General features: G+C 41.7%; 1 protein-coding gene and 1 long non-coding RNA gene across 3 annotated transcripts in view; one reads left to right on the plus strand and one right to left on the minus strand.

The window, feature by feature from the left end:
• The first annotated feature begins 385 nt into the window (after positions 1 to 385).
• On the plus strand, positions 386 to 10,022 carry LOC113629888 (uncharacterized). Its single transcript, XR_003436742.1, has 4 exons — positions 386 to 542; positions 1,524 to 1,804; positions 9,405 to 9,472; positions 9,983 to 10,022. It is a non-coding gene; the product is annotated as an uncharacterized LOC113629888 (long non-coding RNA).
• A 940-nt stretch (positions 10,023 to 10,962) lies between these two features.
• Positions 10,963 to 15,911, minus strand: part of ATP2A2 (ATPase sarcoplasmic/endoplasmic reticulum Ca2+ transporting 2) — a 61,740-nt gene continuing 56,791 nt past the window's right edge. For both annotated transcript variants that reach the window (XM_027124802.1, XM_027124803.1), the window contains one exon: positions 10,963 to 15,843. In XM_027124802.1, the coding sequence (XP_026980603.1) occupies positions 15,574 to 15,843 (270 nt within the window). In that variant the 3' untranslated portion in view covers positions 10,963 to 15,573. The remainder of the gene's footprint in view (positions 15,844 to 15,911) is intronic.

The raw sequence follows: 15,911 nt of genomic DNA on the forward strand, positions 1-15,911 counted from the left end.
GTATTTTCTTTTCATCTGTCTTCCACTTCATTTGTTATTTTGCAGTGTCCACTTTGATACCACGTCCATCCATCCATTAAGTTTTTAGTTTTGGTTCTTATACTTTTCATTTCTAGGGTTCCATTTAACTTCCCTCTCTGCTATGTTCCCTTTTTTTTTTTGGCTGCACTGCAGCATGTGGGATCTTAGTTCCCAGACCAGGGATCGAACCTGTGCCCCCTGCAGTGGAAGCATGGAGTCTTAACCACTGGACCGCCAGGAAAGTCCCTATGTTAACTTCTTTTTTCTTTAAAGATTTTTTTTTGATATGGACCATTTTTTAAAGTCTTTATTGAATTTGTTAACAATGTTGCTTCTGTTTTATGTTTTGTTTTTTGGCCGTGAGGCATGTGGGATCTTAGCTCCCCAACCAGGGATCAAACCTGCACCCCCTGCATTGGAAGGTGAAGTCTCAACCACTGGACTGCCAGGGAAGTCCCCCTATGTTCACTTTTAATAATTGCTGTGTCCTGCAGATTTTCATCTATTTTTCTTTAAGCAAAGTAAGCATGAATGTGTTCTTTTTATTTATTTATTTTTAAAAAAGATTTTATTTATTTTTGGCTGTGTTGGGTCTTAGCTGAGGCACGCAGGATCTTTCGTTGCAGTGCACGAGCTTCTAATTGTGATGTGCAGGTTTTCTCTTCTCTAGTTGTGGCGCACAGGCTTAAGGGCATGTGGGCTCTGTAGTTGTGGTGCTCGGGTTCCAGAGCCCATGGGCTCTGTAGTTTGCAGCATGCAGGCTCTCTAGTTGAGGTGCGGAAGCTTAGTAGTTGTGGCGTGCAGGCTTCGTTGCCCCGCGGCATGTGGGACCTTAGTTCCCTGACCAGGGATCCAACCTGCGTCCACTGCATTGGAAGGCGGATTCTTTACCACTGGACCACCAAGGAAGTCCCAGTATGAATGTTTTATATCTAATACTTTCCATATGTGAAGTCTGTATGAATCTGTAATGTGTGTTTCTGTAGGCTCTCACTCATGGCACCTTGTTTTATGTACTTGGTTGTCTTCTACTGTGTGCTGCTTTGAAAAATAATTGTGTGGTTCTCCTATGACGTAAAATGAAGGTGCCTTCCCCCCAGACAGGATTTACATTTATTTCTGCTTGGTGCTTAGGAGTACTATCAGTGACTTTAAATTCATGCCTTGAAGTTTCATAGCTTACCACTAGGATAGAGTTTGGGCTGCAGATATTTTCCTGGTTCTGCTCAGCACCAAGGCAATGCTACCTACAGTTCTTTGAGTTTTGGGGAAGGTTTGCTTGTACCCTGAGGTGTTAGCCCTTCAGGGGTCACAGCTTAATGTCCTTTGAGACTTCCCACTTTTGGTGGGCCCTGGATTTGACTTTGCCTTTTTTACTCTGTGAGCCCTCAAAACCCCTGCTTGCTTTCACAGCTTAGTTTATTGGGATAGGTAGATGCCACTAGGAGAGAAGTTGACCTCTCCTAGTGGGTATTCTGATGATCTCTCTTGCTTTCTCTTAGATTTTTGCCTGGAAATTCTGGACCACCTTATAGTTCTTTGATGCTTCTATGAGGATTTTTTAAAAATTTGGTGAGTGGCCGAGATGGTGGAATAAGAAGACCCTGAGCTCATCTCCTTCCATGGGCACACCAGAACTACAACTGTTTATACGCAGCAACTATTGATGAGAATGACATGAAGACTAGCAGAAAAGATCTTCTGCAACTAAAGATAAAATGAAGGAACCATGAGACAAGTAGGAAGGGTGGAGACGCAGTATAGTCAAGACCTATACCCCCAGGTAGGCGAACCACAAATGGAGGATAATTACAATTAGAGAGGTTCTCCCCAAGGAGTAAAGGGGTCTGAGCCCCACATTGGGCTCCCTAGCCCAGGGACATCACACTAGGAAAATGAGTCCCCAAAACATTTGGCTTCAAAGGTCAGTGGGTGCTTTTAAAGGGCACACACAAAATCATGAAAACCAGCTTTACAGTGGAAGAATGGATAAAGGAGATGTGGTATGTATCCATCCATGTTGTTGCAAATGGCAAGATTTCATTCTTTTTTATGGCTCTGAGTCATATATATATATATATAGAGAGAGAGAGAGAGAGAGAGAGAGAGGGAGAGAGAGGGAGAGAGAGAGAGCTTTTAGACTTATGGAAAAATTAAGCAGATAGTACAGAGGGTTCTTATATACCCCAGACACAGATTCCCCTGTTATTAACATTTTTTAACAATATGGTACATTTTTAATGATACTTATACATTATTATTAACTAAAGTCCATAATTTATTCAGATTTTGTTAGTTTTTTCCTATTTCTATTCCAGGATCCCATTCAGTAGTATTGTATTTAGTCATCATGTGTTCTTAGTCTTCTCTTGGCTGTGAAAGTTTCTCAGACTTTCCTTCTTTTTGATGACCTCAACAGTTTTAAGGACCATTGGTCAGGGATTTTACAGAATGTCTTTTGGGATTTGTCAGATGTTTTTCCTTTGATTAGACTGAGGTTATGTTTTGAGAGGAAGACCACAGGTAAAATGTCATCTTCACTTCATATCAAAGGTACATGCTCTCAGGATGACATCACTTAGCTGAGGTAGGGTCTGTCAGGTTTCTCTACTCTGAGTCACTTTTCCCCCTGTCTACATTATATGTACTTTTTTTGGGGGGGTGGGGGGCTGCATTGGGCCTTTGTTGCTGCACACAGGCTTTCTCTAGTTGTGGTGAGTGGGGGGCTGCTCTTCGTTGCGATGTGCGGGCTTCTCATTGTGGTGGCTTCTCTTGTTGCGGAGCATGGGTTCTAGATGCTTGGGCTTCAGTAGCTGCAACATGTGGGCTCAGTAGTTGTGGCGCACGGGCTTAGTTGCACCGCGGCATGTGGCATCTTCCTGGACCAGGGATCGAACGTGCATCCCCTGCATTTGGCAGGCGGATTTTTAACCACTGCACCACCAGGGACGTCCCCATATGTACTCTTTGGAAGTCACTATGTGATTTAAGCTCAGGCTTAAAGAACTTCACCTCTGTAATGGCAGAGTGCCTATAGAAATTACTTGGATTTCTTCTACAAGGGAGATTTCTGTTTTCTCCCATTTATTTATATCAGTATGAACTCATGGATATTTATTTTATACTTTGGATTATAATTCAATACTACTTTATTTTATTGCTCTAATTGTTCCAGCTTTGGCCATTCAAAGCTTCTTCACTTGGCTCCTGTGTCCCTTTGAGATAACTTCATCTCCTTGATCATTGTTTTTGTGTTTGAGCACTTCCTTGCTTTCTGGCACTAGTGTTCTCCAGGCATTTGTACATTTTCTGCCTCAGTCCTAGAATCAGCCATTTCTCTAAGGAGACTTGATTCCTTTAATTGGAGAATGGCATCAGAAACCTAAACTGGGAGCTAAGTGTGCTCATCGCCACTGGAGTGTCTGTCCTTGCTTCTTGGCCCACTCAGTTGACAGTGTAATACATGTATATATACACATAACTAGAAATATTTCTATATGGAATTTTCTGTATCGATATTAAGCTAAACATAATTTATCCTGGTGTTTCCAACGGTAATTCACTACCACATGGATCATTCTAGCTGTCTTCCCTTGCTTATCTGTAACCTCCTACTCCAACAGTGAGAAAACTGGCTACCACCATCTGCCATCTATATCACAGCATTTTCACTTATTCTCAGCAACCATCATTACTGAAAACTTCCTCTTGTTTTTTAAAAGAAATAGTAGAATATTATTTGGCCTCTACATGTTTGCGTGTTTGCAGGGTATTTTTTGTTTTCTGTTTTTTTTCTTATACTTGATTTCTAGTATCATAGCATTGTGGTCAGAAAAGATGCTTGCTATGATTTCAGTTTTCTTATATTTACCAACCCCGGTTTATGACTCTATCCTGGAGAATGTTCCATATGTACTTGAAAAGAACGTGTATTCTGCTGCTTTTGGATGGGATGTTTTATATATATATTCCATTTGTTCTAATGTGTCATTCAAGGCCAGTGTTTTCTGTCTGGATGATATGTCCATCGATCTAAGTGGTGTGTTAAAGTCCCGTACTAATATTGTGTTACTGTCAGTTTCTCCCTTTATGTCTGTTAATATTTGCTTTATGTATTTAGGTGCTCCTATGTTGGGTGAATATATATATACAGCTGTTACGTCTTTGGATTGATCCCTTGATCACTATGTAATGTCCTTTGCCTCCTGTTAAAGTCTTTGTTTCAAAATCTACTTTGACACAAGTATTGCTACTCCAGCTTTCTTTTCATTTCCCTTTGCATAGAATGCCTTTTTCCATCCTCTCACTTTCAGTATGCCTTTTGATCTGAAATGAGTCTCTTGAAGGCAGCATATATATGGGTCTTCTTTTTGTATCCATTCAGTCACTCTATGTCTTGGAGCATTTAGTCCATTTACATTTAAAGTAATTATTGATAGGTATGTACTTACTGCCATTAAAAAAAATAAATTTATTTATTTATGCAGCCTGATGCAGCCATCAGGTCTTCGTTGTTGTGTGCGGGCTTTCTCTAGTTGCGGTGAGTGGGGGCTACTCTTCATTGTGGCGCGCGGGCTTCTCATTGCGGTGGCTTCTCTTGTTGCAGAGCACAGGCTCTAGGTGCGTGGGCTTCAGTAGTTGTGGCTTGCGGGCTCTAGAGCACAGGCTCAGTAGTTGTGGCGCACTAGCTTAGTTGCTCTGCGGCATGTGGGATCTTCCCAAATCAGGGCTCGAACCTGGGTCCCCTGCATTGGCAGGCGGATTCTTAATCACTGTGCCACCAGGGAAGTCCCACTTATTGCCATTTTGTTAATTGTTTTGGGGGTTGTTTTTGTAGTTACTTTTTCTCCCTTTCTTCTTTTGTTCTCTTCCCTTGTGGGGAATATGCTACTAAACAAGCAGTGGATCACTGAAGAAATCAAAGAAGAAATTTAAAAAACACTTGAAGACAAATAAAAGCAAAAACAGAACGATTCAAAATCTGTGGGATGCAGCAAAAGCAGTTCTAAGAGGGAAATTTATAGTGATCCAAGCCTAGCTCAGGAAACATGCAAAATCTCAAACAACTTAACTTTACATCTAAAAGAACTAGAAAAAGAAGAACAAACAAAACCCGAAGTTAGTAGAAAGAAAGAAATCATAAAGATTAGAGCAGAAATAAAGACTAAGAAAACAATAGGAAGGATCAAAAAAACTAAGAGCTGATTCTTTGAAAAAATAAACAAAATTGATAAACCTTTAGCCAGACTCATCAAGAAAAAGAGAGAGGGTCCAAATCAATAAAATCAGAAATGAAGGGCTTCCCTGGTGGCACAAGGGTTAAGAATCCACCTACTAATGCAGAGGACTTGGGTTCGAGCCCTGGTCTGGGAAGATCCCACATGCTGTGGAGCAACTAAGCCTGTGCGGCACAACTGCTGAGCCTGTGATCTAAATCCCACAAACCACAACTACTGAGCCCTCGTGCCACAACTACTGAAGCCTGTGCGCCTAGAGCCTGTGCTCCGCAACAAGAGAAGCCACCACAATAAGAAGCACACGCACCGCAACAAAGAGTAGCCCCTGCTCGCCACAACTAGAGAAAGCCTGCCTGCAGCAACGAAGACCCAATGCAGCCAAAAATAAATAAATTAAAAAAAAAAAAAGTCACAACCCACACCCCAGAAATACAAAAGATCATAAGAGACTACTACAAATCACTACATGCCAATAAAATGGACAACCTAGAAGAAATGAACAAAGTCCTAGAAATGTACACTTTCCCAAGACTGAACCAGGAGGAAATAGAAAATACATAAACAGACCAGTTACCATTAATGAAGTTCAATCAGCAATAAAACAACTTCCCTCAAACAAAAGTGTAGGACCAGATGGCTTCACAGATGAATTCTGTACATTTAGAGAAGAATTAACACCTTTCTCAACTATTTCAAGAAATTGCAGAGGAAGGAATGTTTTCAAACTCATTCTACAATGCCAGAAATCACTCTGATACCAAAACCAGACAGAGATAGCACAGAAAAAGAAAATTAGAGGCTAGTATCACTGCTGAACACAGATGCAAATCCTCAAGAAAATATTAGCAAACCAAATTCAACAAGACATAAAAAGGATCATATGCCATGATCAAGTGGGATTTACCTCGGATGTAAGGGTAGTTCAATATCTGCAAATGAGTGTTATATACCACATTAACAAACTGAAGAATAAAAGCCAGATGATCATATAAATAGATGGAGAAAAAGCTTTTGACAAGATTCAACATCCATTTATGATAAAAACTCAACAAAGTACATATAGAGGAACATACTTCAACATAGCACAGGCCATATGCTTGCTGCAACCAGAGAAAGCCCGCGCACAGCAACAAAAACCCAACGCAGCCAAAAATAAAAATAAATTTATTGTTTGCAGGTGACATACAATACATAGAAAATCCACAGGATGCCACCAAAAAATTATTAGAGCTCATCAATGAATTTGGTAATGTTGCAGGATACAAAATTAATATACAGGAACCTGTTGAGTTTCTATACACTAACAATGAAGTATCAGAAAAAGAAATTAAGAAAACAATCCCATTTATAATCAGATCAAAAAGAGTAGGGCTTCCCTGGTGGCACAGTGGTTGAGAGTCCGCCTGCCGATGTTAGGGGACGCGGGTTTGTGCCCCGGTCCGGGAAGATCCCACATGCCGCGGAGCGGCTGGGCCCGTGAGCCATGGCCGCTGGGCCTGTGCGTCCGGAGCCTGTGCTCCGCAACGGGAGAGGCCACAACAGTGAGAGGCCTGTGTACAGCAAAAAAAAAAAAAAAAAAAGTAAAATACCTAGGAATGAATCTAAGGAGGTAAAAGGCCTGTACTCTGAAAACTATAAGACACTCATGAAAGAAGCTGAAGAAGACAGAAACAGAAGAAAGATATATCATACTAATGTATTGTAAGAATATTGTTAAAATGACCATACTATCCCAGGCAGATTCAGTGCAATCCCTATCAAAATACCAGTGGCATTTTTCACACATCTAGAGCAAATAACTCTAAAATTTGTATGGAAACACAAAAGACCCTAAATAGCCAAAACAATTTTGAGAAAGAACAAAGCTGAAGTATGTTCCCTGACTTCAAACTATACTAAAAAGCTACAGTCATCAAAATAGCATGGTACTGGCACAAAAAAACCAGACATATAGATCAATGGAAAAAAATAGCCCAAATGAGCCCACGATTATATGTGCAATTAATTATGACCAAGGAGGCAAGAATACACAATGGGGAAAAGACAGTCTCTTCAGTAAATAGTTTTGGGAAAACTGGACAGCTACATGCAAAAGAATCAAACTGGACTACTCTCACACCATGCACAAAAATAAAGTCAAAATGGATTAAAGACTTAAATGTAAGACCTGAAACCATAAAACTTCTAGGAGAAAACATAGGCAGTATGCTCTTTGACACTGGTCTTAGTAATATTTTTTGGATCTGTCTCCTCAAGCAAGGGAAACAAAGCAAAAACAAACAAATGTGACTACATTAAACTAAAAAGCTTTTGCACAGCAAAGGAAACTATCAACAAAATGAAAAGGCCACCTACTAAATGGGAGAAGATATTTGCAAATGATACATATGACAAGGGGTTAATATCCAAAATATACAACTCAGCATCAAAAAACCTGATGAAAAAATGGGCATACGATCTGAATACAGTTTTCCAAAGACATACAGTTGGCCAACAGGTACGTAAAAAGATGCTCAACATCATAGTCGGGGAAATGCAAACCAGAACCACAGTTAGCTGTATTACCTGCACCTGTCAGAATGACTTATCAAAATGACAACAAATCACAAGTGTTGGGGAGGGTGTGGAGAAAAGGGAGCACTCCTGCACTGCTGGTGGGAAAGTAAATTGGCATGGCCACTAAACAGTATGGAGGTTCTTCAAAAAAAAAAAAGCTACCACGTGATCTAGTAATTCCACTCCTGCGTATTTTAGAAAAGATACATGCACCCCTATGTTCATTGCAGCATTATTTACAATAGCCAAGACATGGAAGCAACCCAAGTGCCCATCAGTAGATGAATGGATAAAGATGTGGAACATAGCAATGGAATATTACTCAGCCATGATGAAATTTTGCCCTTTATGACAACATGGATGGACCTGCACTTGAATATTTCACTGGGCAGTAAATGTGTATTGGACGTCATTGCTTGCTGGATCATAGATCTAACCTTGGGTTTTCTGAAGGCTGCATTAATACTCCATGGTAAGAATGTTCTTAGCTTATTTAGCAGCTAGCTTGTTTATTGATGGGCATACAGGTTATTTCCAATCTTTTGCTAACAATAATGCAGCAGGATTACGTTTGGCTTTGTAAACATGTGGGGGGATTTCACCAAAGTTAAGTGCTTGATCAAAGGGGATGGATATTTAAAAATGTCATAGATATTGTCAGATTGCCCTCTAGAGATTGGGCCAATTTATATTTTCACGATCAGCATGAGCTCTTTCCTAATGCCAGCTGCAAAGGAGAGATCATTAAACTTTTATCTTTGCTAGTATGTTTAGAGAATATGCTTTGTTATATGCGTAGCACATCTATTTTACTAACTCCAGAGAGGTATATGGTATTCCAAAACTTTTACGTTTTTATGTAGTCAGTTTATCACTCTCCTGGGATTTTGTGTCATGCTTAGAAAGTCTTCTCAGCTTCCATGTTTTCTCCTGGTACTTTTATGATTTAAAAAAAAAACATCTCAGATTTGCAAAAGGCATAATGAACCCCTACATACATGGCACCCAAGCATTACTTACAGAAGTGAAACTCTGCTCTCCCTCCCTCTTGGAACTAACCACTATCCACCTACTCACTTCCTATCCCTGTGGCTGGTGTCTGTGAACTTGTTATTTATGTTTGCTCCTAGTCCACAGAGGTGAGGAGCTTGCACTGTGAATCCACCACATGGCTGTTTAGTTTAGCTGACTTTCTGTGAGCTGGACTTTCTCATCAAGGAAGCCAGTGCACATGCCTTAGCACAGACAGGCACTGGCCCTAGGGCCAGGTTAAACAGTATGATATGGTCATGGAGTTCCCTGGCCGTCCAGTGGTTGACTCTGCACTTCCACTGCAGGGGGCACACCACAGGTTGGACCCCTGGTCGGGGAACTAGATCCTGCATGCTGTGCAGTGCAGCCAAGAAAAAAAAAAGGCTATGATATGGTCTTATTTTGGGTATTTTAAACTTGATATACATCGCACTTGGTGGCACCGTGCAGGGAGGTTTATCTGCTGATGCCTGGTTTGTTTATTCATTTTCACTGATGCAGAGTGACTCCAACATGCCTTAAATATACTTACCCATTTTCCTGTTGTTGGTCATTTAGGTTGGTGCTTTTCTTTTGCAAACATCCTGGTATGGCTCTTCCAGCACTTGTGAGGAATCCCTAAGAAGGTAAGGATCTGCCAGGTTGTATGTTAAGAGCATCTGTAAATGTACCAGATGATGATACCCAATTGCTCTACAATGTAAGGATGGCCCATTGTCCACATCCTTGGTATTAGAAGACCCGTTTTTTGGTCAATTGATGGGCATGAAATGGTATCTCATTGTGAATTTAATTTGCTAGTGAGATTGAACATCTTATATTTACAAATTTTGTTTATATCATTTAGCCATTTTTCTTTTGGGGTATAACTTCATTTTTCAAACCTTCTGATCCATTTGCAGTTGATTGGGTGTGAGGGATACAGCCATATTTTTTTTCAGAATAACCAGTGACAATGGATAACCCAACTTTTACCTACTAAGCTAAAATGCCACCTTTCTTAGATAATACATTTAATGACTATAGGTTTTATACCTGAGGTTTGTACCCTTCCTTGCTACTCTTGCATTTTTATTAGAATCAGTCTGATTAAAACATTTGGTATTTTCATATATTATTATTATTGTTTTTTGCAGTACGCGGGCCTCTCACTGCTGTGGCCTCTCCCGTTGCGGAGCACAGGCTACAGACATGCAGGCTCAGCGGCCATGGCTCACGGGCCCAGCCGCTCCACGGCACGTGGGATCTTCCCGGACCGAGGCACGAACCCATGTCCCCTGCATCGGCAGGTGGACTCCCAACCTCTGCGCCACCAGGGAAGCCCCTTCATATATTATTAATAATGTATGACGTGTATCATCATTCATACTAAGATGTTAATCTCCCCTGAATTATTAAACTTTCATAAAAATAAGGTGTTCTTATTGATCCAGTATGACCATTGCTCCTTTCTGTTCACTCCTAGGCATTTTCCCTTCTCTTGTCTGACTACAGTGACTCTCCAGAACAGTGCTAAGTTGTGGGCAACAGTGGATGGTGAGTCTAATTCTGGAATTCAATACTTCTGGCTTTTCATTATGTCAAAAAATGGGAATTATGGGTACTCAAAAGTTTTTTTTTATCCTTTACAGAATGGATGTTAAAATTTATCAAATATTTTTCCCATGTATATAGATTTCAGTTCCTTTTTTTGGGGGGGAACCTCCTTTCTCTTTTTTTTTAAATTGGAGTATAGTTGGTTTACTCAGCTCTTTTCTATATCTATTAACAGTGGGATTTACATTTTGCATCTGAGTAGTATTACAAGTATCTCTCCATCACTATAGTCTCCAAGCTGCTGACAACTTTTAAATCATGTTATCTCTGAAAACCCCACTCATGACACACTCTTTTTCTCATACATAAGGGGAGACAGTGGAACCAGGGCAGGAATATTTTATAGATCTCATGTCACACAACCAGACCTTCTACCACTCTGCTCTCCTATGCAGAAAGTCAACAGGAACTTTCTGTCCCTTTTATCTACCTAAGGGCACAACTGCTCAGGGTGCAGGGCTGGAGGTCCTCAGTGCACATCACCCACCCCTCCTGCAGGAGAACAGTCAACACCACACTGTGAACTTATCATAGAATAGATTTATTTACCTGAAACCATGTCTGTGCAATGCCTGTTGCCAGCACAGAAACAAACTGCTTTCTATTTACAGTCTATGTCAAACATGCGTTGATAAATTGACGTTTAGCATTTTATTGATATAAATGCATCACAATATTCGTATTGCACCAACATCTGTCTACTGCTTCTGATTTCATTAAATAAGTTACATTTAATACAGTGCAAAATAGCTGCACACTCAAAATATAACCGAAGTTATGAACTGGAAGCCTACATTTTTAACCATTCAACACCTGTAGTGTTTTCAATAAATTTATAAATAAGCAAACTGTACAGGGCCAATTAAAAAGTAGCATGTTTCAATGACACCATAGAGAAATCTGGCTACTTACAACTGAAGGCATGCATTACAACTGAATATTGTACATTTATTTAAGCTATGACATTTTGCACAGAGAAATATGGCAACTTGGCTGATGGCTTCTAAGCTCTTGGATAAGGTTTCAGAACCTCATTCTTCTTGCAGCAAAGAAACCAAATTTCTCTGGAGAGGCTTCCTGATTCATTAAGCTAAACTGTACATTTGTAATTATTTTGATTTAAAAGCTAAAAACCCCACTGGTAATACACGTTTCCTCCACATAACACACAATGAGTTGGGGAGTTTTTTCTAATTTTCTTTTTCCCCCCAACATCAATCATGCAGAGGGCTGGTAGATGTGTTGCTAAAAAACGCACATGCACGCAACTGAACACCCTTAAATTTCTGCAAAATGGTTTAGGAAGCGGTTACTCCAGTATTGCTGAAAAGGAAAGAGAGAGGAAATCAGCTTTATGAAATATGGGGAGGAAATGTTAGAATAACTAATTTAAGATTAATAGTGACAGATGAAAAGGAATATTCGGTTTGATCTTTTAAGATTTTAAGACTAGCATTTCTGATCAACTGTCCCTGAGGGGTTGCCTACACAGGGTAGCATCCAGAAGCACTGGCTCAGCAACACAGGCCCCTCATGTCACCTGGCTACAGAGAATCCAACCAGGCAGACACTTAATCGCTTCAGGTATAACAAAAGTTACGAAGTCCTCAGTTAGCAGTGCAGAGGGTAAGGAAGGCGAAGCAGAGTGAGCAGCGTGGTAATCAGCGCCAAGCCTCTCTCCTTCCTTCCCCGGGGGCCAGCCTCTGGGCTGCATCCAGTCCTAGAAGGGGAATTGCTTATCACTGTTCCCTTTCAAGAAAAAAGGCTGCAGATTACCCTCACATGCAGGGTGGTGGTTTTGACACAATTTGGTGCCTCCGCCCTGCAGACACAACAGGCTTGGCAGACACTGAGCTAATAACGCTTGTGGTCTTGGATATTCCTGAGGTCTGCCCACCACACGGACATTCAGGGGCCTGAGGCCCCAGTTTGAAGGTAATGTGGCAGCCGCTGCTTGTGAGGGAAGGTGGCAGTTGCCCTGCTTGTCTCTGAGCTCTTGCAGCTCTCCCTACCCAACGTGTCACCTGCACTGTACAGATGCAGAATGAGCTGCTGGCACAGTACCCCACTTAGGAAACGTGTAAGACTGCCATCTCCTGGGCAAAGGGTAAAGCTCTACTAAAGAGGTCAGTCTGGGCATGGGGTGGCAAAAAAACAGAACACTGATGGGATGGGCCTTCAGCCCACTTGCCCGTTGAGAAAGAACCTGGAGCAAGTTTCAGGCAAGAGCTGCCTGAGAGCATGTAACATGATGGGTCTGAGGATGCTGCCGTCCTATCCAGCTACTGATAGCAGCAGAAGCAGAGAGGCCAACGGTGCCTTCCTGCGGGTACTTGGTGAGGATGGGGCTGGGTACCTGCTGCTCCCTATAGGACAGAGGCCAGGGATGTGCCCACAGCAGCACCAACTACTGAGGAGGTGCCAATCAGACGTTTTTTGGTGGCGAAGCCTGAAACAGAGCAGACAAAAGGACTCTGCACCACTGGGTCTTTCCCACTCCCAGCTGTCTGAGTTGAGGGAAATGGGTGCCTAAACCACCTCTGTGGGCTGGACAGGCCTGAAGCTGAGAAAGCACAAGGTAATAGCCTTCCGTACCATTCAACTTACTTTGCAAGGGCCAATAATAATCAAGGAGCTGAGTCAGGAAAAGTTGACCACTGAATGGCACCCCACCCAACAAGCTCAGACACCCTGGTTTGGTTTGCAGCCGAGACACACTCCTTGCATTTGATCTGCTCAACCTGTTTCTACACCCCATAACACTAAAACTGGCAAAATGTTATCCCCTACATTCTCTGCCAACCAAACCAGCTCCTCCTCCTCTGAGAGGCCTCCATGAGCCAGGCCAGGACTCTAAATTAAGAATCCGCCTCCATGTGACCTTTCTACCCCCTTACATGGAGACCTCTTAACTTCGCAGCACCTTGTCCTGCTTGATACCTGTTAACCTTTCCCCACACGCTCAGCATTTACATCATGTTTTCTGGCTGGCCCTGTATCCAGCTAGGGCCCAAGTACCTTCAAGTACCCACAAGAACTCTCGGGGTTTCACGTGTAGTGAGCTACCACCCTGAATACGAGCTGCTGCCTAGGCCCTCCTTCACCCTGGCTAATGATGGGGCTGGTTGTTTGCTAGCTGAGCAGAACTATGGCCAGTATCTTTTCTCTCCAGGGTACATTAAAGCACAGTTAAATCTCAGCTGCAAAGAGTATGACCCAGAAGGTGGAAAAAGGTGGCCTATTTAAAATGAACCAGGGAATTCCCTGGCAGCCCAGTGGCTAGGACTCAGTGCTCTCACTGCCGGGGCCTGAGTTCAGTCCCTGGTCAGGGAACTAAGATCCCACAAGCCGCACAGCGCAGCCATAAAAAGAAAAAAGTCATGCAACAAATGATGCATGATTTTATTGGTTACTTGCTTTCACTCACTTTTTGCTTTTTATTGAACCAGGTAGCAAGATTCTGGGACAAGTCCTTGCAGCTAACAAAGATCAAAGGAACCATGACAAGTTTTTGTGAATCCTCATCTTGGCATTTGTGAAGGCACCTGTCAGTCTGACCAAAGCAGAACTACCTTCTCTTCCCCCAGGCCCTCCCCAACTGACATGTGGCTGTGCTGTTATCCTAGGCAGTGGGTGGCGTCGAGAACAGCTACCCCAGCCCACAGGTGCCACGTAAAGTCATATGCCCGCTGCTCTCAGGGTGCCTGACATAAGGGGCTTACTCATTAGTGTCATATAGCCAGCTCATTTAGTGGCAGTAACCTTTAGGCTAAAGCATCCAGATTTCAGGGAATACTCACGTTAGTTGATGGATGTTGGAAGGCATTGGAGGAAAACACCACAGTTAGGACTGTTAATGACTTACACACTGTTGGTTAAGACTGATCTCGAACATGCGCAAACATTTGTCATAGTAACGATGGTGGTGGTTAGTGCCACATTCAAATAAAAATAGTTCTATACAATATGTTCATTTGGTCATGTGCTATTTACAGATTTTACAAAACACATACACACACATACACACACATACACACTTGCCCTTATGTCCTCTACACCAGGCTAAAACAGGCCAGCAGAAACTTGCATAAAAATGTATCACAGATAACAATTAGTGCCTATACACTAAAAATAAAATTCCTACAACCACCTATGCAGCAGAACAGGATCCTTCTTCCCCTCAAGCACAGTAAAACTAAAAGTAAAACTAAGAACTTAAGAGAAAGTTGGACATCTGTTAGTTCAAACTAAGCCACTTAAGAGTTAAAAACAAGACAGTTATTTTTCTCTGTCCATTTAAAATGTTTTATTTTTCTTTTTAAACTAGATTGTGAAGTGCCACTGAAATAGGCAATGTTGGCAAAACAATGTCTGTTACAATAAAATACATTAGACATTTAAATAAATAACCTTAAAAACTATGTGAGGGGACATGAACCTGGTCGATTGAATCTGGAACAATGTTTTCTGCACAAGCGAGAACAAGCATACCTCTTGTTAAGACTGATGTAAACAGAACCATCAAAACCCTACAGGAGAAGCAGCCGAGCGGGGTGGGGGTGGAGGTGGGGTGGAGGTGAACAAGGGCCAAGGGGTGAAGGGGTGGGGGTGGGGCAAACCAAAAAAAAATACTGACTGAGGTAGCAGTACTCTGCTCAGTGCAGAAAAATTGGCTTATGAATAAAAATTAGACTGTGATCTCAGATTAAATCCAGATGATCATGCAAAAGACACAATACATGCTATTTAGTTTTAGAAAAAAACCACACACATTCATTTCCTAAAATCTGCTGCCAATTAATTTGCTGACAATGTCTGCTGGCTCAACTATTTTTTTATACAAGGATGAGTATTAAACAGAACACTGTACATGCTTTTTCATCTACAAAAAAATATTTGCATAAAATAGTGTTAGTTCTCTGTACATGTCAATGGACACTTTAATTATGTGTATAAAAAAGGAAAATCTTGCCCCACTGGAGTCAGAAAAAGCAAAACAAAATCTAGAGTATGAAACCTCCTTCACCAGCCAGTATGTTCATGTGAAAATTCAGCAGAAATAGACAGTTGCTTTAAACAATAAAAAAATTAATTGATTAAGTTAAACATCACCTTTATGCAAAACTGTCAGTCAAGACCAGAACATATCACTAAAGTTAGTGTCTGTGCTATAGACCCAGATCACCAGGGGCATTATGAGCAGCACAAAGGGCCAGGAGATCCCATCGGTGCATGCTGAGAACGAGCAGGATTTGGTGGCAGGCTGCACACACTCTTTACCAGGTTCTAGGTAGTTGCGGGCCACAAACTTGAGGGTCTCATCCATTAGAATCACAGGCAAGGAGATTTTCAGCACCATCAGCCACTGGGTCAAATTCAGTGGTGTGATCTGGAAGATAAGCTGAAACACAAAGAAACCTCATCAAGCTCCCTGACTTGCTGGACAGGCAGCCAGGCCCCAGCCCAGGC

The sequence above is a fragment of the Aethalodelphis obliquidens genome, unplaced genomic scaffold (genome assembly GCF_003676395.1).
Source record: "Aethalodelphis obliquidens isolate GAN/ISIS:26980383/991018 unplaced genomic scaffold, ASM367639v1 scaffold28, whole genome shotgun sequence".
Lineage (NCBI taxonomy): Eukaryota > Metazoa > Chordata > Mammalia > Artiodactyla > Delphinidae > Aethalodelphis > Aethalodelphis obliquidens.